General features: G+C 41.2%; 2 protein-coding genes across 17 annotated transcripts in view; both read right to left on the bottom strand.

The window, feature by feature from the left end:
* Positions 1-10,518: 10,518 nt before the first annotated feature.
* Positions 10,519-17,248, bottom strand: LOC115114378 (armadillo repeat-containing protein 1-like). Of its 3 annotated transcripts, XM_029642578.2 has the most exons (8): positions 16,762-17,248; positions 16,609-16,632; positions 16,265-16,433; positions 15,936-16,027; positions 15,170-15,359; positions 14,822-14,938; positions 13,522-13,596; positions 10,519-13,230 (listed from the first exon to the last, which is right to left on the bottom strand). In XM_029642578.2, exons 3-8 carry the CDS (start codon positions 16,424-16,426, stop codon positions 13,039-13,041), a joined length of 828 nt encoding a protein of 275 aa, XP_029498438.2. In that variant the 5' UTR covers positions 16,427-16,433; positions 16,609-16,632; positions 16,762-17,248; the 3' UTR covers positions 10,519-13,038. The 3 variants fall into 3 exon arrangements, with proteins under 3 accessions (XP_029498438.2, XP_064869481.1, XP_029498437.2); XM_065013409.1 differs by having other exon boundaries at positions 16,609-17,248; XM_029642577.2 differs by lacking the exons at positions 16,609-16,632; positions 16,762-17,248 and having other exon boundaries at positions 16,265-16,602.
* A 103-nt stretch (positions 17,249-17,351) lies between these two features.
* LOC115114377 (high affinity 3',5'-cyclic-AMP phosphodiesterase 7A) overlaps positions 17,352-24,861 on the bottom strand; it is a 47,682-nt gene continuing 40,172 nt past the window's right edge. For 13 of the 14 annotated variants that reach the window (XM_065013401.1, XM_065013402.1, XM_065013403.1 and 10 more), the window contains 4 exons: positions 20,036-20,180; positions 19,710-19,806; positions 19,500-19,580; positions 17,352-19,187 (listed from right to left, as the gene is read on the bottom strand). In XM_065013401.1, coding sequence (XP_064869473.1) covers positions 18,961-19,187; positions 19,500-19,580; positions 19,710-19,806; positions 20,036-20,180 — 550 coding nt within the window. In that variant the 3' untranslated portion in view covers positions 17,352-18,960. Of the gene's footprint in view, positions 19,188-19,499; positions 19,581-19,709; positions 19,807-20,035; positions 20,181-24,861 lie in introns of those variants that run through there. The other variant, XM_065013408.1, reaches the window with a different exon arrangement.

Genomic DNA, 24,861 nt, shown 5'->3' with positions numbered 1-24,861 from the left:
TTATGATTATGAAATGTAAAGTAAAGTAACTTAATGCTTTGTAGTCCAAGCTATTTAAAGTATTGATTGAGTGAAGCGCAAGCCACCATCTGGGTAGTCTTGGAAAACCAGACCAAGGCAACAGCAGTGATTAGGTTTGGGATTAATGACAGACTCTTTCGGTGACTTCAAAAAATTGTTCCGGGGAGGGTCCTCCTCAGACAGACAACTCTCCTAACAAATCACACGTTTGGGTGGGAGGGGCTTAAAATGCCGTCAGGAATTGAGGGGATTTGATTATCTGGCCCGGGTTACCCCGATGGCGAGAGTTTGCACCGAGTGAAAAGTGATTGCATTTCTTTTGGATTTGCCTCTTGGACATAAGCCAGGTGCCCCATTCAAAGCCCATTGCAAAGTTGGCTCAAAACACAAGTGACGTAGCCTAGGCTAAATTAAGCATGTGGAGTATTGAGTAAGATTCTGTGTTTTCACATGCAAAAGTGATTGCTTTAGATAAAAACACTTTAGCTGCCTTCCCAATGAAAATTAGTTTGAACATTTTAACATATATTTTATTTAATATACAGTACCAGTCAAAAGTTTGGACACACCTGCTCATTCAAGGGTTTTTCTTTCGTTTTACTATTTTCTACATTGTAGAACAATATTGAAGATATCAAAACTATGAAAGAACATATATGAAATCATGTAGTAACCAAAAATGTTTATTTATGTTATATTTGAGATTATTCAAAGTAGCCACCCTTTGCCTTGATGACAGTTTGGCACACTCTAAATATATACAATATATTTGTATGTGTTTAACACTTTTTTGGTTATTACATTATTCCATATGTGTTATGTCATAGTTTTGATGTCTTCACTATTATTCTACGATGTAGAAAAGGGTACAAATGAAGTAAAACCCTTGAATGAGTTGGTGTGACCAAACTTTGACCGGTACTGTAGGTATGCTTCTGGATGATGCACCATGCTGCCTTGTTGACAACATGACAGAGCAGCCCAGATTATTGTTCGATCTGAGAAGGGCACTCCTCCCTCACCATGTTTGCCTGTTAACGCCACGGGCCACAGACCCGGGCACCACAGCTCAGGTTAATAGTACTCCCTCATTGTGCTGGGACAGTGTTTCTAAACTCCAGTCCTCCAGTACCCCCAACCATACTAATGTACGTTGTAGCCCCGGACAAATACACCTCATTCAACTCATCAAGGGCTTGATGATTAGTTTACAAGTGAAATCAGGTGTGCTTGTCTGGGGCTACAATACAAATGTGTACTGTTGGGGGTACTCGAGGATTGGAGTTGGGAAACGCTTTGCTAGGACAATTGGATGAGGCAGTGACGTAGGAAGGTCGGATGTCCCAACTCCGCCCTTTCCAAACTGACGTTCTTTACGTACAGACATGTAAGCCGAAATATTGGTTAATTGTGGGAGTCAACCTGTCTGTCTAGAGCAGCCTTTCCCAAATTCGGTCCTGGGGACCCCAGAAGGTGCTCATTTTTGTTTTTGCCCTAGCACTACGCAGCTGATTCAAATAATTCAAGCTTAATGATGAGTTGATCATTTGAATCAGCTGTGTAGTGCTTTGGCAAAAACTAAATGTGCACTCATTGGAGTCCCCAGGATTAAGTTTTGGAAACGCTGTTCTGGAGACCGGGTATGTATTATTGATTGATAACTGTTGGTACTGGCACACAAACAAACAAAAGGTGACAGTGATTTTAATCTTGTAACTTAAAGAGAAACTTACACTGAGTATACAAAACATTGAGGACACCTGCTCTTTCCATGACAGACTGACCAGGTGAATCCAGGTGAAAGCTATGATCCCTTATTGATGTCACTTGTTAAATCCACTTCAATCAGTGTAGATGAAGGGGCGGACACAGGTTAAAGAAGGATTTTTAAGCCTTGACAATTTCTCGGATTGTGTACTGATTGTGTACTGTTTTTCATGCTCAACAGTTTCCCGTGTGCATCAAGAATGGTCCACCCCCCAAAGGATATCCAGCCAACTTGACACAACTATGGGAGGCATTGGTGTCTACATGAGCCAGTGTCTCATGTAGGTCCATGCTGAGATGAATTGATGTTGTTCTGAAAGCAAAAGGTTGGGTTGCAACTCAATATTAGGAAGGTGTTCTCAGGGTATATATTTTATGAAACATACTAATTATAACCTGTTTCTTGACCACAGGGGCTTTTTCTAGGACAATAATTACTGTAACCTTTAGGACAATTTCTCCATCACAGGTCCCCATGTGTACAGTAAGGGTATATCGTTAACATAACTTGTGATGGTTTAAATGTTCCGATTAGGCATGACAAATCAATTACCTATTGACATTATACTTCACACAAACATTTCATATGCATTGAATGTAGGATTTTCACCATTGTGTAGTAAGATGTATCTTAAAAAGTATTGACTCGAGCAAATATGATGTAACAATACTGGATGGGTAGCGCAAGCAGGTTTTTTATTAATTAATTTATTTTATTTCACCTTTATTTAACCAGGTAGGCTAGTTGAGAACAAGTTCTCATTTGCAACTGCGACCTGGCCAAGATAAAGCATAGCAGTGTGAACAGACAACACAGAGTTACACATGGAGTAAACAATTAACAAGTCAATAACAAAATAGAAAAAAAAATTTAAAAAATAAAAAAAGAGAGTCTATATACATTGTGTGCAAAAGGCATGAGGAGGTAGGCAAATAATTACAATTTTGCAGATTAACACTGGAGTGATAAATGATCAGATGGTCATGTACAGGTAGAGATATTGGTGTGCAAAAGAGCAGAAAAGTAAATAAATAAAAACAGTATGGGGATGAAGTAGGTAAAAATGGGTGGGCTATTTACCGATAGACTATGTACAGCTGCAGCGATCGGTTAGCTGCTCAGATAGCAGATGTTTGAAGTTGGTGATGGAGATGAAAGTCTCCAACTTCAGCGATTTTTGCAATTCGTTCCAGTCACAGGCAGCAGAGAACTGGGACGAAAGGCGGCCAAATGAGGTGTTGGCTTTAGGGATGATCAGTGAGATACACCTGCTGGAGCGCGTGCTACGGATGGGTGTTGCCATCGTGACCAGTGAACTGAGATAGGTGAGCTTCCTCCATCTTTAAGGGAAACACTGAGGGTGGAATTTCAGAGTCTCCGACTAGGTCGAGGTGAAGTCAAGGATAGTTCACTCAGGCCGTTTACCATTGTCTACTTAAGAGGGTGGATCTCCCCATACATAGACACCCAATGTGATATCAGCTGGGTCTGGTCTACTTAGTTCATTGACATTTAAAAAAAAAATGTTTACCTTTATTTAACTAGGCAAGTCAGTTAAGAACAAATTCTTATTTTCAATGACGGCCTAGGAACAGTGGGTTAACTGCCTGTTCAGGGGCAGAACAACAGATTTGTACCTTGTCGGCTCGGGGGTTTGAACTTGCAACCTTCCGGTTACTAGTCCAACGCTCTAACCACTAGGCTACGCTGCCGACATCCACTGAAACAGAAAAAATGAGGGAGTGGTATGTCTCGCTTCATCTTCCGTCTCTGGTGAAGCTCTTGATTCACCTGGCTTGACCAAGAGGTTATGCGATGGGGTCCAGCTGAGGTCACTATGAAGGAGATGGGAGACCACGCACCTAGGGAGACCACGTCAGTTGATACTTAAAGGGATACTTTGGGATTTTGGCAATGAGGCCCTTTATCTACTTCCCCAGAGTCAGATGAACTCATGGATACCATTTTTATGTCTCTGCCTGCAGTTTGAAGGAAGTTGCTAGCTAGCGCAATTGCTAACTAGCGTTAGTGCAATGACTGGAGGCTAACATTAGTTAGCATTGGCTAGCGAAACTACCTCTAACTTTCTTCACACTTAACACCGAGACATAAAAATGCATCCACAACTTCATCTGACTCTGGGGAAGTAGTTCAATTAGTTTAAAGTATCCCTTTAAAGCATAGTCTACCTTGGTCAGTAGAGCATTACTTGGCCTCTACTTTGGCTATGTCACGCCCTGACCTTAGAGAACCGTTTTATTTCTCTATTTGGTTAGGTCAGTGTGTGATTTGGGTGAGCATTCTATGTTTTCAATTTCTTTGTTTTTGGCCGAGTGTGGTTCCCAATCAGAGGCAGCTGTCTATCGTTGTCTCTGATTGGGAATCATACTTAGGCAGCCTTTTCCCCACCTAATGTTGTGGGTAATTATTTATTTTCTGTGAGTGTTTGTGTGCGCCACAGTTGCGTCACGGTCGGTTTCTGTTTACCTGTTTTTTCGTGAAGGTTTCACTTTATTAAAGATGTGGAATTACATGCACGCTGCGCCTTGGCTCATCTATGACAGGGAGTTTGAAGACAGTGAACGTGATAGGCTGGCAGACTTCTTCCTGGCCTCAGCAATGGTTGCCCCAAAGGCTGCCCCAAGAGGTGAAGGAGAGCAGAGGGATCTGATAGGTGCTCACCGCTCCTGCAATAGAAGTGTTGAATACAGAATAAAGCATCTCTCATGGTGATTGGATGTCAAATAAATCCTTGCCAATAGTTTAGAAGAGCTTATGTTGCTAGGCTAGTCCCATATATGTACGTCCAATCACCCACATCTACTAATCATAGACCAGTGGGTCAATCTGAAGTTACAGAAAGGATGAGGGGGATTGGTCATTTGCCATCAGAGTAGGAGTGCTGATCTAGGATCAGGTCCACTCTCTATATAATAGTATTGTAGTATTCATTATGATCTTACCTTTTGCAAATGCTTAGTCTGGATTGTTGTCTTGGGTCAAATTGGACCCCTATATTAATAAAATATTATCAGTACTGTAAATCCATATGTACATGTACTAGCTAGCTATCATTGTAGTAGTATCTAATATAGGATACATGTATTAACTGTATAGATTCATTTCATGACCATGAGCTCCTACATGCGCTCCAGTATTAAAGTTGCCATCCAGCGGTCACCACTATTCCTCCAGCCACATCTGGAACTCCAAGAAAGACAGGCTGGCGGACAGACACACACAAAGGGCCAGCTCTAGCTTTTTGGGGACCCAAAGCGAGATTTGGTTGGAGGAGGGGTCCACCCCCCCCCTCCCCACACACACACACACCTCCCCACCACCAAGCGGGGGGAATTGGCCGGTTGCCAGCTGGACAGTGTTTCCTCCGACACATTGGTTCGGCCGGCTTCTGGGTTAAGCGAGCAGTGTGTCAAGAAGCAGTGCGGCTTGGCAGGGTTGTGTTTCGGAGGACACGTGGCTCTCGACCTTCTCCTCTCCCGAGTCCATAGGGGAGTTGCAGCGATGGGACAAGACTGTAACTACCAATTGGATACCAAGAAAAAGGGGTAAAAGGACAACAAAATAAATTGCATAACCATGCTAGTTAATTGTTTCAATGGACCTTCCAAAGGTGAAATTACATGTCCTATTGGTTGTGAAGGTTAGGTAGCTTAGCTAGCTAATCTCGATCCCACTCCATGGGGGTCTAGAATTTTATGAAGTAAACGACTGACTGTGTTTTGGGTCACCAAAAAACCCGCTTGGATGCATTTAAGATGCATTAGTTTGTATCCATGAAGCTTCCCATGTCAGCCCAATTGATCAATAAGGAATAACCCTATGTCAAGGAGGTCTTGATTCATTTTTTTCGTATGTAGAGCCTTGAAGAACACAGAATTCTCTGCAATGTACGTATAAACACCATTTATATTGCTCAATGACACTAATATCTCCCAATGCCTTAAACCGAGGAGAAAATTTAAGTTGATCAACTCAAGCAGACTGGCCATAATGTCAACCTGTGCATGAGAGGAAGCAAAGCTTGCCAAGCAGCCTTTGCTAACGTTTCATCGTAATAAAATATATTTCTCATCATAACGGATTATTTAGTAATAATAATAACAACTTTCTCGTTATGAACGTGATCTTTCTCATAATAACGAGGTAATGGATTATTTTCTTATACCAAGTTATTTAATTGTTTTGTAATAATGTGATCTTATCTTGTAATAAAATAATAATCAGCAATACACCACCATACTCATAAATCGTTTTCAGATTATTATTTTTTTGGGGGGGTGGGGGCAGGAACGGGCTTCCGTAGATCACACATCTCATCCACGATTCCTTCTACAAGAAGAAAAAAAGTCATTATTTGAAGGGGGCCAAGGACCCATGATGCCAGTCAGAGTTTAATGAAGGTGAATTTGGTCTCCTTGGTGAGGCCGCAAGCAGCAGCGTTGCCATCTGTCACCATAATTGCATGGCAGCCGGCATCTCTGGAGAGTCATGATGGTACAGATTGGGCTCTGGCCTCCAGTCGGACCACATGCACGGAGCCAGATGGTGGTGGGCACACACACGCACACACACTCGCTTATTTTGAGTCTTTAGAGTGTACAACCATACCCCTTAGGAGCCTCACTCCTCCGTACACCCAAGCTGTTCCTCCTCCTACATACACAGACAGACAGGCCTCCTAGCTGGCATGGGTTCTGCCATGAAAGATGATTCACACATCGCTATAATCAACGTTGTTGTTTGCTTTGCATTTCTCCCAAGGCCTGGATGTACTGAATATTTAATCTGTTGTTTATTTAATGTGAGTTTCAAATCATTTTAAATGATTGTGACTTGTTTACTACTACCTACAGATGTACACTGAGTGCACAAAACATTATGAACACCTGCTCTTTCCATGACATAGACTGACCAGGGGAATCCAGCTGAAAGCTATGATCCCTTATTGATTTCACTTGTTAAATCCACTTCACTCAGTGTAGATGAAGGGGAGGAGATAGGATAAAGACGATTTTTTAAGCCTTGAGACATTTGATAAATTAACGGGGTATGGTAGTAGGTTTGTGTCAAGAACTGCAACACTGCTGGGTTTTTCACACTCAACAGTTTCCCTTGTGTATCAAGAATGGTCCACCACCCAAAGGGCATCCAGCCAACTTGGCACAACTGTGGGAAGCTTTGGAGTCAACATGGGCCAGCATCCCTGTGGAGGGAGGGTGTTCTTGACGTGAGGAAGGTGTTCTTAATGATTTGTACACTCAGTGTATACCTTCACAATAGGAGAACGCTCCGGTCATCATGTCCTAGACATTGTGTTGGAATGTGTTCGTGAGTGAAAAGGCCAAGATGTTCATATTTAACGTTGGCCTTTTTTATTACAGTTCTATATGCATTAGCCTTTTGTGTGATTAGAATTATTTTTTGGTCTTAATTCATTTGAGATTTTATGAGTTAAGTCAGTCAACTGCCTTAATGTTGCTGGACCCCAGGAAGAGTAGCTGCTGCCTGTCATTGTAAATAAGAATGTGTTCTTAACTGACTTGCCTAGTTAAATCAAAATAAATAATAAATAGAGAGGTGATATGTGAGAGCTGTGTTTGTTTTGATTCATATTGGTGTTTTTTTTTTGTATTGACATTTAGTTGTATTACATGTTATTGTGTAAGTTCATATTGTAAGTTAGACCCTGGTCTCAATGGTGACCCACCCTGTATAAATAAAAGTTATTATCTGGAATGTGAAACATGTTGACAATGGCCACGGAAAGATACAGAAATCCTGGAATAGTGTCAAAAAACCCTTTACACCTCTATTAGTCAGTCACAGGCTGTTAGAAAACAGCTGGCCATCACTGACAATAACTGCTTTCGAATGACTCCCACCCAAAACTACATCTTGGCTTGGCTCAGGTCCAATGACACTTATGGCCAAATTGATGAGGTTGAGAGGTATAAAGATTCTGGCCTCTAGTAAAATGGCCATGGGGGGTGGCTAGCTCTTGGAACAAAATGTAAATGTATACAAGTGATGCAATTTAATGCACAGTTTTACAGTACCATCTGCAAATATTTGCATTCCATTGTACTCTGGGTAAAATGAAGCATCAGCTTCACTAAGGCTATTCTAAGTAAGCCAAAACCAATCTGTTAACTATGAACTGCCTGGATGATGGCATGGTACTATAGTCCATTAACACACACTTACTGTAGTCACCTCAGCAGAGTCCACACTCTCTCTATAGCCTATTGACTGTCTTTGGTTCAGACACAGTAATGACTAAATAAACACACTCTGCAAGACCTGAATGGTAATCGTTTGTGTGTGTGTGTGTGTGCGTGCGTGCGTGCGTCCGTGTGTGTGTGTGTTCCATGCATGTTGCAGTGTGTTGCCGCCACACATGGCGAGCCCAGCTGGTTGTGGGAGGAGTGCCATATGGGTTGGGACTTCATTGGTCTGTTCTCTCTGCTTCTTCTACATAGGCTCCCCTCAAGATGAAACCAGGCATGAATGACCTTCAATGTGTCATGATCCTCAGTTTACAACATTAGCGTCCAACAGACAAGCTACAAAAAAAGACCTGTATGTAAATTTGGATTAATCTGCCCAACACAATAGAGGCCGGTGTTCAGTATTTGGACGTTCAGATACAGGATCACATGTTGATCTTATCACTCAGATCTAAATGGTTGTTGTAAAGAATCAACTTCAGGGGGGAAAGATGTAATACTCTGAAAAACGGTTTATCACAACAAATCTGGAGCGCAGGAGATTAAATATACAGCAAAGCTAATGAGCCATTCATTTTCCAAATAGCGATAATTACCTAATTACCTCAACTAATGATAATGACTTTAATGATTCAACATTTTGGTTAATTGATCTTGATTGATTGCATACCACCAAACAGGGAAAGGGGATAAACAAGGTAATTTAAGGAAGTGCAGGTCATGGCTATGATGGCATTCATAGCATTGCTAAAACATAAATATTTCAAATTTTAGGCTACTTCACCCCCTCTCATATTTGCATGGTGATATATTATTTAGATACTCTGAGCTATGTGCTCCCCATACTCTAGCCCCTCTTGAAGGACACACTTGCTGTGTCAGCAACAAATCATCTACAACCTCTATTGAGATTTCAGTATGGCCATTATCATTTGCTTGTTCCACCCACAGCAAGTTCAGACAGGCTCTGAGAGTTAATACCAATAATGGTGTTAGTGGTTCTCATTCAAAATAATGTTGCATGTACTCACCGTAAGTACTATTCTATTTAGCATAGCTATATCAACGTCCTGTGGCCTCTCTCATGCCACCTCCCTCTTGTCCCTAAACCCCCCCTGTGGTAGTTTCTGTGTTGCTAGGTAACAGCTTTCAGTAGGTCTTGGCACAGGTCTCTCTTATGCCCCTCTGACGACAAAAGTATTCTCCTCTAGTAACTATGAATAGAGGGTACTAAGAGGAAGCCTAATACATAACAGCATTCATGCACACAACATATTGTATTGTATGGGAATAGCTATTGTCAGGGGGTAAATTGCCACCTTCTTTTTTAACATATCATGGCTCTGCATGTTTCTTTCTGCTCTTTTTACTGTAATATCACAAGATTAACTGAAGTATTATATTCTACTGTTATTTATGGATCATTTTGCATGACTTTTAAAACAAAATGTATTAACATTACAAAATAAAAGAGAATATATATAGGCACAGTCTATATGATCAAGCATTTCTCAGTTCATTCACCTCAAGCGGCTTGGTGGCAAACTGCAGTGGTGATGCAACACTGACACCTTATGTCTATTTCATTGTATTTCAGATGAAGAGGTAAGGTCCTGAATACAAGGGTAAAAAGCAGAGGCTTCCTTTTTGATTGTTCTTACAGTATGCATGGAGTGTGCTGCTGAATCGTTTGCCCATTGTTGCAATGTGAATAAAAGGGTCGCTATGGGGACGACAGCAGGCAGATTCCCAAAGGGAATCCCATTGATGCTGTCACATGGGACTTCGCTTCCTCTGCATTTTCATTGGGATTGTCAGTCAGTTACAGTCTGCCAAGACGACGACGGCATTGCTCTTTTCTGTCTGTCTTGCAACTGTTTCACATCTACTTCAATAAACTATCAACCCAACAACATCAAGACTTGTTGTGTGGACATAGCTGTCTGGAAGTGCAAGTTGAAACACGTTTGTCTTCCAGTTGAGCAGGTTGCAGTTGAGCAGCTTCCATGAGCGCTGGGATTGCAGCAAGTCAGTGGCGAGAGCTGTAGTCTAAACCTATAAATGAGGGCCTTGGCCAAGACAGACAATAGCATAATCCTCAGTTCTGTTCTCCTCTGCAGGGCCCCTCTAGTTTCAGATGTGGGAGGTTGGACATTTGCCAAGCCTATTGGCAAATGTAATAGCAAGAAGAACATGCATTATGGGAAGGAGCTCTAAGACAAGGCCCTTTAGTAATGTCCCAGGGGACCAACATTATGTTTCTCTCCACTTTTATGGGAATGGAATCACAAGTGAATTATACTGTACAGTACATTAGAGGGAAGCCAAGTCAGTTGGTTTGACTCTCTTTCGATACTGATAAGAGCATTAGTTATCTACTATACAGAACACTAACACTAAATGAAAGTGATAGACACTTCTCAGAGAAGGACACCAGTTAGTCAGTAAAAGGGACATTTCATTCATTGAAAGCAAACATGGTCAACATCTTTCATCATTTATTTTGTTGAATAAACGGTCATGTCCTCCATTTGAGGCAGTACCCTATCCCATCAGTGTCAATAAAAATGAACAATTACATATTTCATATAATAACATTGTTTTTTAATATTATTTGATGTAACTCTTAGGAATCATAACTCACATCAAAAACACAATGGCCCACAACCCTACAGACAAACTGACAGCAAACATACCTGTGATGCACATACATACTGTACATAACATTCCTGTGCGATAGGTGTTCATTCTGTATTGGTGGAAAGAAACAACTCCAGCATAAATAGGTTGTAATGTTAAAAGAGCAATTCACTTTTCAACCTCATTCATTATCTACAGCACCAAACCAGTGTCTACGTGTCTGAAAACAGTGTTTCTATTATCTATGGTTAAAAAGATAAGGTCCTATAAAATGCTTCTTTGTGACATCACAGTGCAGGATAAAAAGGTTTTATTTATTATTTTAAGTGATTTTCAAAATCTGCAATGAGTTTCTAGCCAGAGAGAGGGTATTTTATTGCCGGTAGACACTGGTACTGTGCTGGAGATAATGAAAATGAGGTTGAAAAGTAGTGGAATTACCCATTAATAGTCAGCAGGGAAAGGAAATATTTCATGTTTGGGGGGTAATTTAAAATGCATGGATTATGTGATAGAAATGTCACCTGAGTCAAATAAAGCTGACAAACAAAAGGCTGACTTAAATCATGATAGTTTACCTAATAATGGTTTCTGAACAAAAAGCATGTCAATGACAAGACAAATATATTTACATATTTCTTTGTGAATGACTTCATTGGCAACCAATGCACAGTATTGATGAGTGTGAACTAGAGTATTCGCAAATAAGATGCATGCTGCCCTGGCATGATGAACACAATCTAGACAGGTGTGATTGTACGAGATGGGAGTCTTTACAGGATGAAACAACACAAATACATGAGTGGACAACAGGACATTGCTTGACAATTCTATACAAAGACCCCCCCCCCCCACACAGACAGATATTGACTTTCAAGAAACACTTTCAAAAGGTAACCTCTTTTGAAAGTTCTCCCACTGAGAGGTTGTTACCTGTAAAATGAGGTTGTAAATGAGGTTGTTACCTATAAAATAGGTGGTCCAAACTGAATACTTCTTATGCTGAGATTTACTTTGAACAGTAATAAGCTCATAATAATAAACATTTCCCATTCATACACTAACATGCACTGATAGCATAGCTATTTCAGAGGCTGGGCAATTGATCCACTATATAGACTGAACCAAAATATTCAGAATTCTATACTTACAGACAACCCTAAACTATGGCAGCATCCACTTGAGCTCCCTTTAATGACAGGTTAAGGACACTGCTGGCCAATCCATCTCCAATGAAATCTAACCACGTTTGTTTCCATCAACATGTATTCAGAGATGATTAATGTTAGGCTTAGCCTAATCTTGGTTAAACCAGAACTTAAATCTCATGTAATTTGGTCAGATGCTTAACCATTTCTGTTTATGTAGTCTGTCCACGAGAGATTACGTTTAGCCTTGTATTATTTTTAACGCTGTTAAATCATACAAGACATTGGGGAAATGGCAGAGGCTGTCCCTAAAAGAGGAACAATGCTCTTCCTTAGGAAAGATATTCTAATATTGTCCTTCGAATGAGTAATACTTAACATGAAACAAGCTAATAATGCATGACACCACGTTGTTAGAGAATACCACAGTGGTCAGACTGTAAAATCTCCATGCTGTTTCTGGAGAGAAAACGGTCTCAACCAGCCACCCAGTCCTGTAAACATATCTCATAACTCACGACAGATTCCATTAATGATTTCAGTAGGCATTGGAATTGAAGAGTACCTAGATTGGAGTTTATCCAATGTCTACATCAGTAACCTTTGGAATATATCAAAGCAGGGAGCCTTACAGGCAGAATACATTTCAGATCTAAAGCTGACAGTCAGTCACAAGGGTCTACATGTAAACAGAATGAAACGAAAGGCACGATAACTGAACACACGTTGATTACTGCATATTCTGGAAAACCCATTGCTAAAAAAGGGGAGGATGAGTCAGTTCTTGGTCTAAAAAGTCAGATAAAAAGGCAGGGAGAAAAAGACCCTTAATGCAAACACGCTTTCAGATCCTTAAAAAAAAGTGCTCTAAATACAGGAAATTATTTTTGTGGTAACGTTTGGACCCTTTCTGATGGATCAAGTCGTAATGCTGCCACAATAATGCTCCTCACAACAAGACAATTTGGTTTTCAAAACATTTACATGAAAAGAATAGTCTAGCTCTCAATCAGAACCCTAAAGATAAGAAATAAGAATCAATTCCGGAAGCCAGTCCTCTCCCTTAATGGCTTGGTGATTCTGTATGGTGCAAGGTGGGTGTGAGATTGTGAGTTTGTTGTTACACATTGCCTTTGGCAGTCCAGCTCTTTGGCAGCTGGGAGCCTGATTCTGTATCTGTAGTATCTGAAGAGGTGTGGGTGGTCTGGGAGTGTCACCAGTAGAACGAGCGGGACAGGAAGTTAGCTGCAGTGCCTAGCCAGCTTGCTCCATCCTGCCCTGTGCCCACACAGGTCACAGCCTTGTCTGGCTCATGGGACAGGCTCTCCTCCTCTGGAAGGTAGTCTGGAAGAGCCACATTCTGCTCCACTGCTACCGAACCATCCTCTGGGAATGGGATGATTACCTGAACAGCAAAAGGAAGTGTTCAATTCAATGTGCAGCATAAGGTAGATGACATTCTTGCATACAAGGTCAAAGAGCATGGTATTTGAATTTAGATTCGAATTAGATACCCAACTCCTTTCCGTAAGCTTTATCCTTGAGATAAGATAATTCCTTGATAATATTTGTAGACCAAAACAGATCTTCTCCGGGAAATCCATTGCAACAGAAAGTATATAAAACATTGATTCAACCAAGGCTGTTGTTAAGACAACAGAAACAAAACACTGGGAGTTCATTCAGAAATACAAACCTCTTCTCCATCCTCTCCCCTGACCACCTGTTGAGCTTTCATTACTTCAGTTGAGGCGATGGCAGAACCCAGAGCCTACAGAGGAAGCAGAGGTTTAAATGAATACCAACAACACATCAGCCATTATTCCCTCGTCCATCCCCTCTCCAGAATGTTCTAACAGAACAGCAGGTTGTCTGCCACCTTAATCTCTCGTGGACTAATCTAACGAAGCAGGCGTAAAAGAAACGCATCAGCAAAGTTGACTTCTTACTGGTCCTGGCGAGAGAAAAAGAACTGTCGGGGGAGGTTCTCTTCTGCACTGTTCAACAATCCAGTAAATGTGGAGGAGTTAAGATGGAGTGTCGCCTTGTTAACGCAGAAATACTGGTTCAGGTCCAAAAGCAGAAGGCACATCACAGGCTCTCTTTCATTTCCCCTGAAAACCGGATGCGTCAGGTTTCCGAGCACGCTGAGGGTGCACGTGGACAGGCGTTTAACGAGGAGCAACTGCTGGATATATAATTTGGACAAATCAAGACTTTGCGGGTGTGAACCTACACCTGGCATCTTCCAGAAGGGGACTTTTGGCCCAGACACCTGCCCAAGACTTGCAGAGAGAGTTGGGTTGACCTACCAAAGGGGAGCCATTCTGGTTCTGCCACTCACTCAAGGTTTATGTCTTTTTTATTGAACCTTTATTTCGACAGGGAGTCATGCTGAGACCAAGGTCTGTTTCGCAGATGAGCCCTATATACACATCAAAACATCTATATACCCTGTGCACATCAATATATACATTAATACACTAAAAGCAAAACACAATCATAGAAAACATACATTCTTCAGTAAAAAGGTCCTCCATCCGTCTTGTTGAATTGCCCTAGAAGCACCAACTCATCCAATTTTAGAGAGCCTTGAAGATTTTTCCATAAGTAAGGTGCAAAAAAAATCTAAAAGCAGATTTACCTAACTCAGTGGAGTTCGAAGGGATCTCCAGAGTTAGCCATCCCTGAGACTGGTTCTGGTATCTCGTACGTCTATAAGTTAACAATGAAGTAAGGTACTGCGGAAGTTCATGCAGAAGGGCTTTATAAACAAAAAGAGTACAATGCATCTATCTACGTGACTTCAAGGAGGGTGAGCCTACTTCCTGAGACAGAATGCAGTGATGTGCCTTCATACCTCTCCCCCCAGAACCTAAAAGAGTAGCTGCGAGATTTTGGTTCTGGGTTGCCTAGATTAGACAGACACGCCTCTGGCCTCCATTGCCTCCCTAGAACATGCTGTTGGCTAATAGGACAGACAGGATGCGACTCACCTCTGCCTTCAGGTCTGAGCGGATTCTGACGATGCACCGCTTAATGCCCATCTGGAATGTAAAGCTGATGACGCCTCGGATCTTCAACAAGGACTCTTCACAAAGGCTCCTCCGGCTCTGGAGGAGATTAATGGGAATAACTGTATAAACTCACTTTACCCCTTATAGTGGACTACAAGAACTGTCACCTGAGCTAATAGCTACTTATTGACGCATGATGTATTACAGAACCCATAATGCTCTGTGTAACATATCCGGTTTCATCTTAGTAATTATGTTACTGGAGCTAACATGACAGTGTCCCGTCTCCTTATTGATACACTTATTGGTCAGTTTTGGGGCACTCACAGAGTCATCCAAGCCATGTATGTGGAGGACCACTGTTTTGGCCCGCTTGTTGGTGGATCCCAGGAAGAACTGGTCCTTGCGTCTGCAAGAGGGCCCCTCCTCAGGCGTGTCTGTATCCTCACCGTTAGAAGCATGGAGGAGTTCATAGATTTCTGAGGCCAGCATCTTAGTCTCTCCTGGGGTGGTTGTCCTAAGGGGGGGGGTATAGATTTTTAGATGACTAAAATCTTTAGTCTCAACAGTATTAATGTACAGGAACTGAATTGTGAGACCCAATTAAATTACAAATACAGTTTTGCAGCACTTACAAAAATACCTTCTAGCTCTGGCTCAGAATGTTTGTTTCTCTACTTATTATTTATTTAACTAGGCAATTCAGTTAAGAACAAATTCTTATTTATAATGACGGAAGCAAAAGGCCTCCTGCAGGTTCGGGATTAAAAATATATATATTGAACAAAACACATCATGACAAGAGTGACACCACAACACTACATAAAGAGAGACCCAAGACGACAACATAGCGTGGCAGCAACACATGACAACACAGCATGGTAGCAACACCACATGACAACACGGTAGCAACCCAACTGGGTCTAAGAAGATGAGCTATGTAGTGTTTGACATGAGTTTAGGACCAGTGGATTTTTGCAAAGAACAGTTGCAAAGAATACCAAATATGTTCTATTTGACAAATATATCAACAGACAAGATGAGTGAGACTACACAATCATGATCTGGGCTTTCGCAAGGGTCAAATACTCACTTTTGCATGACATTCTGAAGACTTAACATCATCCCCAGCTCTGCCTTCATTTTCTCCCTGTTTTGACGACATTCTGCGAGGTAGCGAACAGCCTGAAGGGGACACAAGAAACACAAGAGAATACATTCACCAACAGCAAAATGACATCCTCACTTACAAGGTTAAGGAGCATGGTATTTGAATTAAGATTACGATTAGACACCCAACAACCATTTATTTGTTGTTGGGTGTAAGTAGCTAGTACACAGACTTCAAAGCAGCCCAGTCACTTCAGTAACCAGGTGCATTGACTTTTAGAATGCAATGCATCCACTACAGGGGGGCTTTACCAGGAGTGCTGAGTAGACAACCTGGGGATTGGGATGGTCCAGAAAAAGGATGAGTCCCGGTAAGCAACCTTGGTCTTGAACAATAGCTCTTCTGTTCATAGGATCTGCAGCAAGATCCCTCAACTGGTTCACCACAGCCAAAGCGTCTGGCTCCCTACTCATGATGCCTCTTACAGACCCATACAAGACAATCGACAGAGAGAGAGAAGATATGGAGGGGATGACATTCAGAAACAAGTCATCAACTTTCGCTATTAAATGTATTAGCTAGCTCAATAGTAATTTCAATACTATACTGTAAACACAGTATGTAGCTAACGTTAGCTAGCAACACAGCCGTTTACCTTCAAATAAATGCCTCTTCAGACCTGCACAATGTGCACACAGCGGACAAGAAAGACAGGATGAACAAAATCCAACGGGTAAAATAACACAAATGTAGCTAGACGCTTTTATTTTCTGTTATTATTACATTACAAAATGTGGTATTCAGTTACCGACAAACTGGACAGGACTGTTCCAAGCGGCCACTCTGCAATATAAACGTCTCCGATTGGACGTTGGGGGCGACATGCCCACTTCACAAGCCATTCAGCTGCATTGTTCTTAGACCTGGTGCGTGATGTCAGATGATGCCCCGGCATGCTGATTTAAGATCAGTTGTAACACGGATCCTCAATGCACTGATCCTAGATCTGTATTGTCAGACCTCTACAAAGTGATATTTTTAAACAAAACACAGATCAGAGAGAAAGCTTAGTTATCTGTGATGTAATCATTAGTCTAAATAGTTGCAAAACGTTCTCAACTATAACGAGTTTCTTTTGGACAAATTCAGGTAGGTCCCATAGATATCCTATTAAATTACTAACATTTAATTATGTCTAGGTCCCTCCTGATTTAGTTCCGTTTGATTTAGTTGAAGAAACGTTTTGTAACAGAGTTGGCCTAATGAATATGCCCCAACATCTTTAATAAGACATTAAATATTTTCTCGAATTTGCAAAACACCACAGAGAATATAACATTATTTGTAGAACTGTAAAGAACGACTGAGACTGCTTAAAAGAGAGGAAAAGAAAGCAAGCACGTGTGACAAGTTGTTTTAATGAAAATGTAACTGCAACTGGCAAGTATCAAAATATCAATTTGGCAAAGCTTTTCACAAAATAGTTTGCCACGCAAGTTTCTAGCCAAAAACGACTTACATAAAAATGGTAAACAGTTATATCAAACAGTCTTTCAGTTACCAGAAAATACATTTTTTTTTGCCATAATGAAAAGCACCGGTTTTCATTCAATGTACTGAACGTCCAACCAGAGACACGATCGTGCCGTGTATAGAATCAAAAAAACAATACCAAAAATAAATTAAATATGGAATGTTTCATGTTGACTGAGTCACTGACCAATCTACTAATGCCTAGTAATTTCCTTCCACATCAGAGGCAAACAGTCGGACAATGCATTGAGAATACATGATCCACCTTATTAATAAACAACTGGTTTGTTCACTTAGTTTTGTGCATAGCTTAAAAGGCATCCGTTGCCAGTCTTAAATGTTGCCTGTTTGCATTTTAGAAAGGGCTTCAACTCTCTAAAATAACATTGTATGTCATGGCACAGCTCTACCAGAGGCAGACCTCCCAATTTCTCTTAATAAGTAGTCATGCTGTTTATACCTTCAACACACGTAACTCTGGTCATCCGTTACTAATATGGAAGAGTGGTTATTCAAGTGTTGAAAGAATGTTACGGTCATAGAAATAGAATCTATATTCTATTTCTATGGTTAAGGCCACATGCATTCCCCCATCCCCTAACAAAACACCAGACTATGGTTAAATCCCCAACACCATACAGGTAAAGAAAGAAACTGATTTCATACCACATCCAATATACTTTTTTTTTCTTCACACAATTAGTCTCTGAGCTGACTGAGTCTTGGGTCATAAAGACATGTTATAGTTCACAGTGCAAGTAGCAACAAACGGACCAAAACAGTCGTTTCAGGGCATTTGGTGTGTTGATCTGCAATCAGATGTTTGTTCAGTGTGTACAGGACAACTATTTCATGTGAGTGGTTATTCACATACAGTATGTACTTTTTTTTTTTACAGAACCAATGTTTAATTTGTAAAATACAACACAAAGTAGATGCTTGTAAAGAGGCAGCAGTGAAGTGGGCTCTTCACATTATTTATTGTAATGAGGAAGTATTACTAAGTCTGAAATAGAGAAACCCACAGAAGCTTGTCTCAATCACTCAACATGAACCTCTCTCTGAATACAAGGTTTCCTCACTTTAAAAACATTAAAACAAATTGTTTGCAGATGGCGCTATAATCAGAAGGGTATTTTTTAAATCATTCCCTTCAGGTCTCTATTCAAAGGGTGGCATGTCAAATTAGGGATGTCAGAGCAGAACTACGGTAAAAATAAATAAAATATGAAAAGAAAATGGAAAGAAAATACAGCAGAAGCAACATGAGGTATCTATGTATTGCTCTATGTTGTTAAAGTAAAGGGTCCAAATGTAATAAATTAAGTTAAATTATGTGAAAAACAAAAACAGTGGTTAACCTAGATGGGGAGCATGTGGCTGAGGTGCTGTGGTGCGGGGAGTGATGGGTAATGTAGTTTTTGTCCGGTGAGGAGATTCTCTTCGCTTCCTGACGCTTCACTCTCTTGGCGAGTCATGACCGTTTACTTCCCTGAGGTAATTCTTTGGAGTTTGAGTCCTTGGCAGCAGAAGTCCTCTGTTCCTCTGAGGCCCTACTAGTGTTAGCCTCCTGCTTGTCTCTACCCTCCTTCCAGCCTTGCTTGTTCAGGCTCAGGTGGCCCATCATGGTCTGGGACAGCCGTGTGTCGGAGAAGCGTGACCATTCCACAAACAGAGGCTCCACCACGTACGTCATAAAGCCTGCAGGGGAAGGAGACATCTCTCATTCAGAGCAAGTTCTGACTAATAAATCACAAAATGCTGCTAAAGTCAGGAGGAGAAAAACCCAACCACAAGCAAATGTACAAATATTAAGTAGGACACATTTTAAATCATTACAAGTACAGTAAATAGCCTTGTCCGAGCCAGAATGGCCCAGAGGGCAGGAAGATCTATTGTTTCTGTAGCGTGAGTCAGCTTGACGTACACCCCCTGGACAGGAAACCAAATCATAATCAAATCTAAATGAATCATATGCTTATAGTGGACTTAGATTAAGAGGGGTAACTTTACCAATCTGTATATTGGCAACTGAGTTGGATTGCCTGTCACAGAGTGGGGTTACTTCAAGATGATGTTTCCTCTCAATGTCACCTGATGAAAAGAAGTATTGGTTAATACTCATTATATAAACCTTACTGTCACACATAGGTGCACTCTTAATAAACACCTGGATTAATATTAAATGGGATTAGCCCAGTACAGAGTTTCATGATATAGTACCTTGATGGAAGAACTCCTCTGTCACTTTCTCGCTCCACAGTTTGCTGAGTTTCCACGGTCGGCAGGGGTTGCAGATGTCCGCACACTTCAGAGCTATCTTTACAGGGTCAATGGGGAAAACAGAGCGGAGACTCAGGAAAAGGACAACATATCGCTCAGTCTGTCTCGCTCGCTCCCTTTCCTCCATCAGCCTCAACCGCATGGACGACTCACTTTTAGCAACACTTCATTGCCTCTGAGATGATCTCAATGCCACAACAGTGGAAAAGGGTGATGGATAACACAGTTATGAATGCTCTTTTTGTTATTTGGCACACATTGCTCACCTGAAGGATAAAGTGCCGATGTCTTCCGTTAGTGAGGCAGAGGTCTCTCTTGTCCAAGTGTGTCCTGAACTCTGACAGATAGTTATTCTGCCTGCTGATGTCCGTGGCCAGAATCAGGGATCCAAGCCGCTCCTCCATGTTCAATCTAAATGACAACAGCATCCAATCAATATTCATTAGCACATACTAATGAAGCTGAGTCATTTTCATAAACATAAAAGGTAAAGCCTTTTTTTACTGCAATGTTCCAATGGCAATGGGTGATTACACTGAAGTCTGAAGATGCATTTAAATGTGCTAAATCGGGGACTCCATAGTTAGTATTTCATGAACTAAATGTCTTAGTGGATGTAGATGGAGTTAAATATAGACTAGATCTGACAGCGAACAAGGGTTATGCCTAATGAATGGATTAAATTATACTTTGGAAAGAACCCTAGCTCTTCACTAATATACCTCACTAGATAAAATCAATTTAATAAAGTTAAAGAAAACATGATGAAAAACTCCAAGGACTTAAACCTATTCATATTTTTCTACCAAGTTGTGGCAAATGAACTGCTGCAAGAAGTACCGAACACAACAATAAGTCTATGCTAGCAGTAATCACATGGATCTGATAAAACAAAAATCAACCACGTTACATAAAGATTCTAATCCAATCAAAATGTTTTCATGGCATGCAACAAAAAAATCCAGTCACAGAGGATGTCCTGTCTCCAGTAACAAAACAAAAACATCTCTCCTACAGGTGCAATATATACAGTGCTTTCGAAAAACATGTTTCTCGAAAACAGGTTTATAGAAACTTTTCCAAATGTATTAAAAGTAAGTACATAAGTATTCAGACCCTTTGCTATGACACTCAAAATTCAGCTCAGATGTATCCTGTTTCCATTGATCATCCTTGAGATGTTTCTACAACTTGATTGGAGTCCACCTGTGGTAAATTCAATTGATTAGAAATACTTTGGAAAGGCACACAGCTGTCTAGATAAGGTTCCACAGTTGACAGTGCATGTCAGAGGAAAAACCAAGCCAAGAAAGAATTGTCCATAAACCTCAGATACAGGACTGTGGGTCCGCAAGAACGAAGTGGCCGCCATCATTCTTAAATGGAAGAAGTTCGGAAACACAAACTCTTCCTAGAGCTGGCCGCCCGTCCAAACTGAGCAATCGGGGGAGAAGGGCCTTGGTCAGGGAGGTGACCAAGAACCTGATGGCCACTCTGACAGAGCTCTAGAGTTCCTCTGTGGAGATGGGATAATCTTCCAGAAGGACAACCATCTCTGCAGCACTCCACCAATCAGGCCTTTATGGTAGAGTGACCAGATGTAAGCCACTCCTCAGTAAAAAGCACATGACAGCCCACATGGAGTTTGCCAAAAGGCACCTAAAGACTCTCAGACCATGAGAAACAATATTCTCTGGTCTGAAGAAACCAAGATTGAACTCTTTGGCTTGAATTACCAAGTGTCACGTCTGGAGGAAACCTGGCACCATCCCTACGGTGAAGCATGGTGGTGTCAGCATCATGCGGTGGGGATGTTTTTCAGCAACAGGGACTGGGAGACTAGTCAGGATCGAGGGAAAGATGAACAGAGCAAAGTCCAGAGATCATTGATGAAAACCTGCTCCAGAGAGGTCAGGACCTCAGATTGGAGCAAAGGTTCACCTTCCAACAGGACAACAACTCTAAGCACACAGCCAAGACATTGCAGGAGTGGCTTCGGGACAAGTCTCGGAATGTCCCGGACTCGAACACGACCAAACATCTCTGGAGAGACCTGAAAATTGCTGTGCAGCAACGTTCCCCATTTAACCTGACAAACCTTGAGAGGATCTGCAGAGAAAAATGGGACAAATTCCCAAATAAATCAAATGCAATTTTATTGGTCACGTACACATACAGTACCAGTCAAAAGTTTGGACACACCTACTCATTCAATGATTTTTCTTTATTTTGACTATTTTCTACATTGTAGAATAATAGTGAAGACATCAAACCTATGAAATAACACAAAAGTATTCAACAAATCAAAATATATTTTAAACTCTTCAAAGTAGCCTCCCTTTGCCTGGATGACAGGTTCAATGTCCATTGCTCGTGTTTCTTGGCCAAAGCAAGTCGTTTTATTGGTGTCCTTTAGTAGTGGTTTCTTTGCAGGAATTCAACCATGAAGGCCTGATTCAAGCGGCCTCCTCTGAACAGTTGATGTTGAGATGTGTCTGTTACTTGAATTAATGAGATAGCGTGCAGGCCAGGCAGCAGGCTGTTAGCCAGCCTGTCAGCTTAGTAGAGTCTGCCACTAGTACAGGCAGTGTAGTCAGCTCAGCTATCCCCATTGAGACCGTGGCTGTGCCTCTATTTAGGTTGGGCAAAACTAAACATGGCGGTGTTCGCCTTAGCAATCTCACTGGAATAAAGACCCCCTCCATTCCTGTCATTATTGAAAGAGATTGTGATATCTCACATCTCAAAATAGGGCTACTTAATGTTAGATCCTTCACTTCCAAGGCAGTTAAAGTCAATGAACTAATGACTGATCATAATCTTGATGTGATTGGCCTGACTGAAACATGGCTTAAACCTGATGAATTTACTGTGGTAAATGAGGCCTCTCCTCCTGGTTACACTAGTGACCATATTCCCCGCGCATCCCGCAAAGGTGGAGGTGTTGCTAACATTACGATAGCAAATTTCAATTTACAAAAAAAAAAAAGAAAACGACTGCATTTTCGTCTTTTGAGCTTCTAGTCATGAAATCTATGCAGCCTACTCAATCACTTTTTATAGCTACTGTTTACAGGCCTCCTGGGTCGTATACAGCGTTCCTCACAGAGTTCTCTGAATTTTATCGGATCTTGTAGTCATGGCAGATAATATTCACATTTTTGTTGACTTTAATATTCACATGGAAAAGTCCACAGACCCACTCCAAAAGGCTTTTGGAGCCATCATCGACTCAGTGGGTTGTCCAACATGTCTCCGACCTACTCACTGCCACAGCCATACCTAGTTTTGTCCCGTGGACTAAATATTGTGGATCTTAATGTTTTCCTCATAATCCTGGACTATCGGCCACCATTTTATTACGTTTGCAATTGCAACAAATAATCTGCTCCGACCCCAACCAAGGATCATCAACAGCTGTGCTATAAATTCTCAGACAACCCAAAGATTCCTAGATGCCCTTCCAGACTCCCTCCACCTACCCAAGGACGTTTAACCTTGCATAATACCCTAGATGCTGTCGCACCCCTAAAAACATTTGTCATAAGAAACTAGCTCCATGGTATACAGAAAATACCCGAGCCCTGAAGCAAGCTTCCAGAAAATTGGAACGGAAATGGCAAGACACCAACCTGGAAGACTTCCGACTAGCTTGGAAAGACAGTACCGTGCAGTATCAAAGAGCCCTCACTGCTGCTACACCAAACTGGAAGTCTTCCGACTAGCTTGGAAAGACAGTACCGTGCAGTATCAAAGAGCCCTCACTGCTGCTACACCAAACTGGAAGTCTTCCGACTAGCTTGGAAAGACAGTACCGTGCAGTATCAAAGAGCCCTCACTGCTGCTACACCAAACTGGAAGTCTTCCGACTAGCTTGGAAAGACAGTACCGTACAGTATCGTAGAGCCCTCACTGCTGCTACACCAAACTGGAAGACTTCCGACTAGCTTGGAAAGACAGTACCGTACAGTATCAAAGAGCCCTCACTGCTGCTACACCAAACTGGAAGACTTCCGACTAGCTTGGAAAGACAGTACCGTACAGTATCAAAGAGCCCTCACTGCTGCTACACCAAACTGAAAGACAGTACCGTGCAGTATCAAAGAGCCCTCACTGCTGCTACACCAAACTGAAAGACAGTACCGTACAGTATCGTAGAGCCCTCACTGCTGCTCAATCATCCTATTTTTACAACTTAATTGGGGAAATAAGAACAATCCAAAATGTATTTTTGATACTGTCGCAAAGCTAACTAAAAAGCAGCATTCCCCAAGAGAGGATGGCTTTCACTTCAGCAGTGAAATTCTTTTTTTTTTTTTTTTTTTTTTTTTGAAGAAAAGATCATGATCATTAGAAGGCAAATTACGGACTCCTCTTTAAATCTACGTATTTCTCCCAAACTCAGTTGTCCTGAGTCTGCACAACACTGCCAGGACCCAGGATCAAGGAAGAGACTCAAGTGTTTTAATACAACATCTCTTGACACATTGATGAAAATACAGTTGAAGTCTGAAGTTTATTTACACCTTAGCCAAATACATTTAAAAACTCAGTTTTTCCTTATTCCTGATATTTAATCCTAGTAAAAATGCCCTGTCTTAGGATCACCACTTCATTTTAAGAATGTGAAATGTCAAAATAATAGTTTAGAGAATGATTTATTTCAGCTATTTTCACATATATGCATATAATTGGTAGATTTGGATAGAAGACAGTCTAACGTTTCTAAAACTGTTTGAATAAAGTCTGAGTATAACAGAACTGATTTGGCAGGCGAAACCCCGTGCACAATCCATCTTGGGAAAACATTGGTCAATCTGTTTTCCATTGGTTTTCTATGGCAAGGCCGTTTTAATAGAAATATGCTTGCAGTTCCGATAGCTTCCACTAGATGTCAACAGTCTTTAGAAATTGGTTGATGTTTTTCTTTAGAGAAATGAAGTAGCCCTGTTATTTTCCTGTGTCACTCCAGGTGCACTCTAATAATTTTGTGCGCACGACTTGGAACATGCTTTCTTTGTTTTCGTCCGGTATTGAACACAGTTTATCCCGTCTTAAATGTTATTGATTATTTATGTTAAGGAATACCTAC

Source organism: Oncorhynchus nerka, linkage group LG9b, assembly GCF_034236695.1.
Source record: "Oncorhynchus nerka isolate Pitt River linkage group LG9b, Oner_Uvic_2.0, whole genome shotgun sequence".
Classification (NCBI taxonomy): Eukaryota; Metazoa; Chordata; class Actinopteri; order Salmoniformes; family Salmonidae; genus Oncorhynchus; species Oncorhynchus nerka.
The sequence above is the reverse complement of the archived record's forward strand: the minus strand, read 5'-3'. Positions and strand labels throughout refer to the sequence as shown.

What these genes read in the sequence shown, in the direction of transcription:
- LOC115114378 (XM_065013409.1), bottom strand. Translation starts at nt 16,426, where the DNA reads ATGAGTAGGGAGCCAGACGCTTTGGCTGTGGTGAACCAGTTGAGGGAT. An exon ending in TACATGGCTTGGATGACTCT is followed by an intron (nt 14,939 to 15,169) that starts GTGAGTGCCCCA and finishes AATCTCCTCCAG; the next exon opens with AGCCGGAGGAGCCTTTGTGA. An exon ending in GCTCAGACCTGAAGGCAGAG is followed by an intron (nt 13,597 to 14,821) that starts GTGAGTCGCATC and finishes CTTCCTCTGTAG; the next exon opens with GCTCTGGGTTCTGCCATCGC.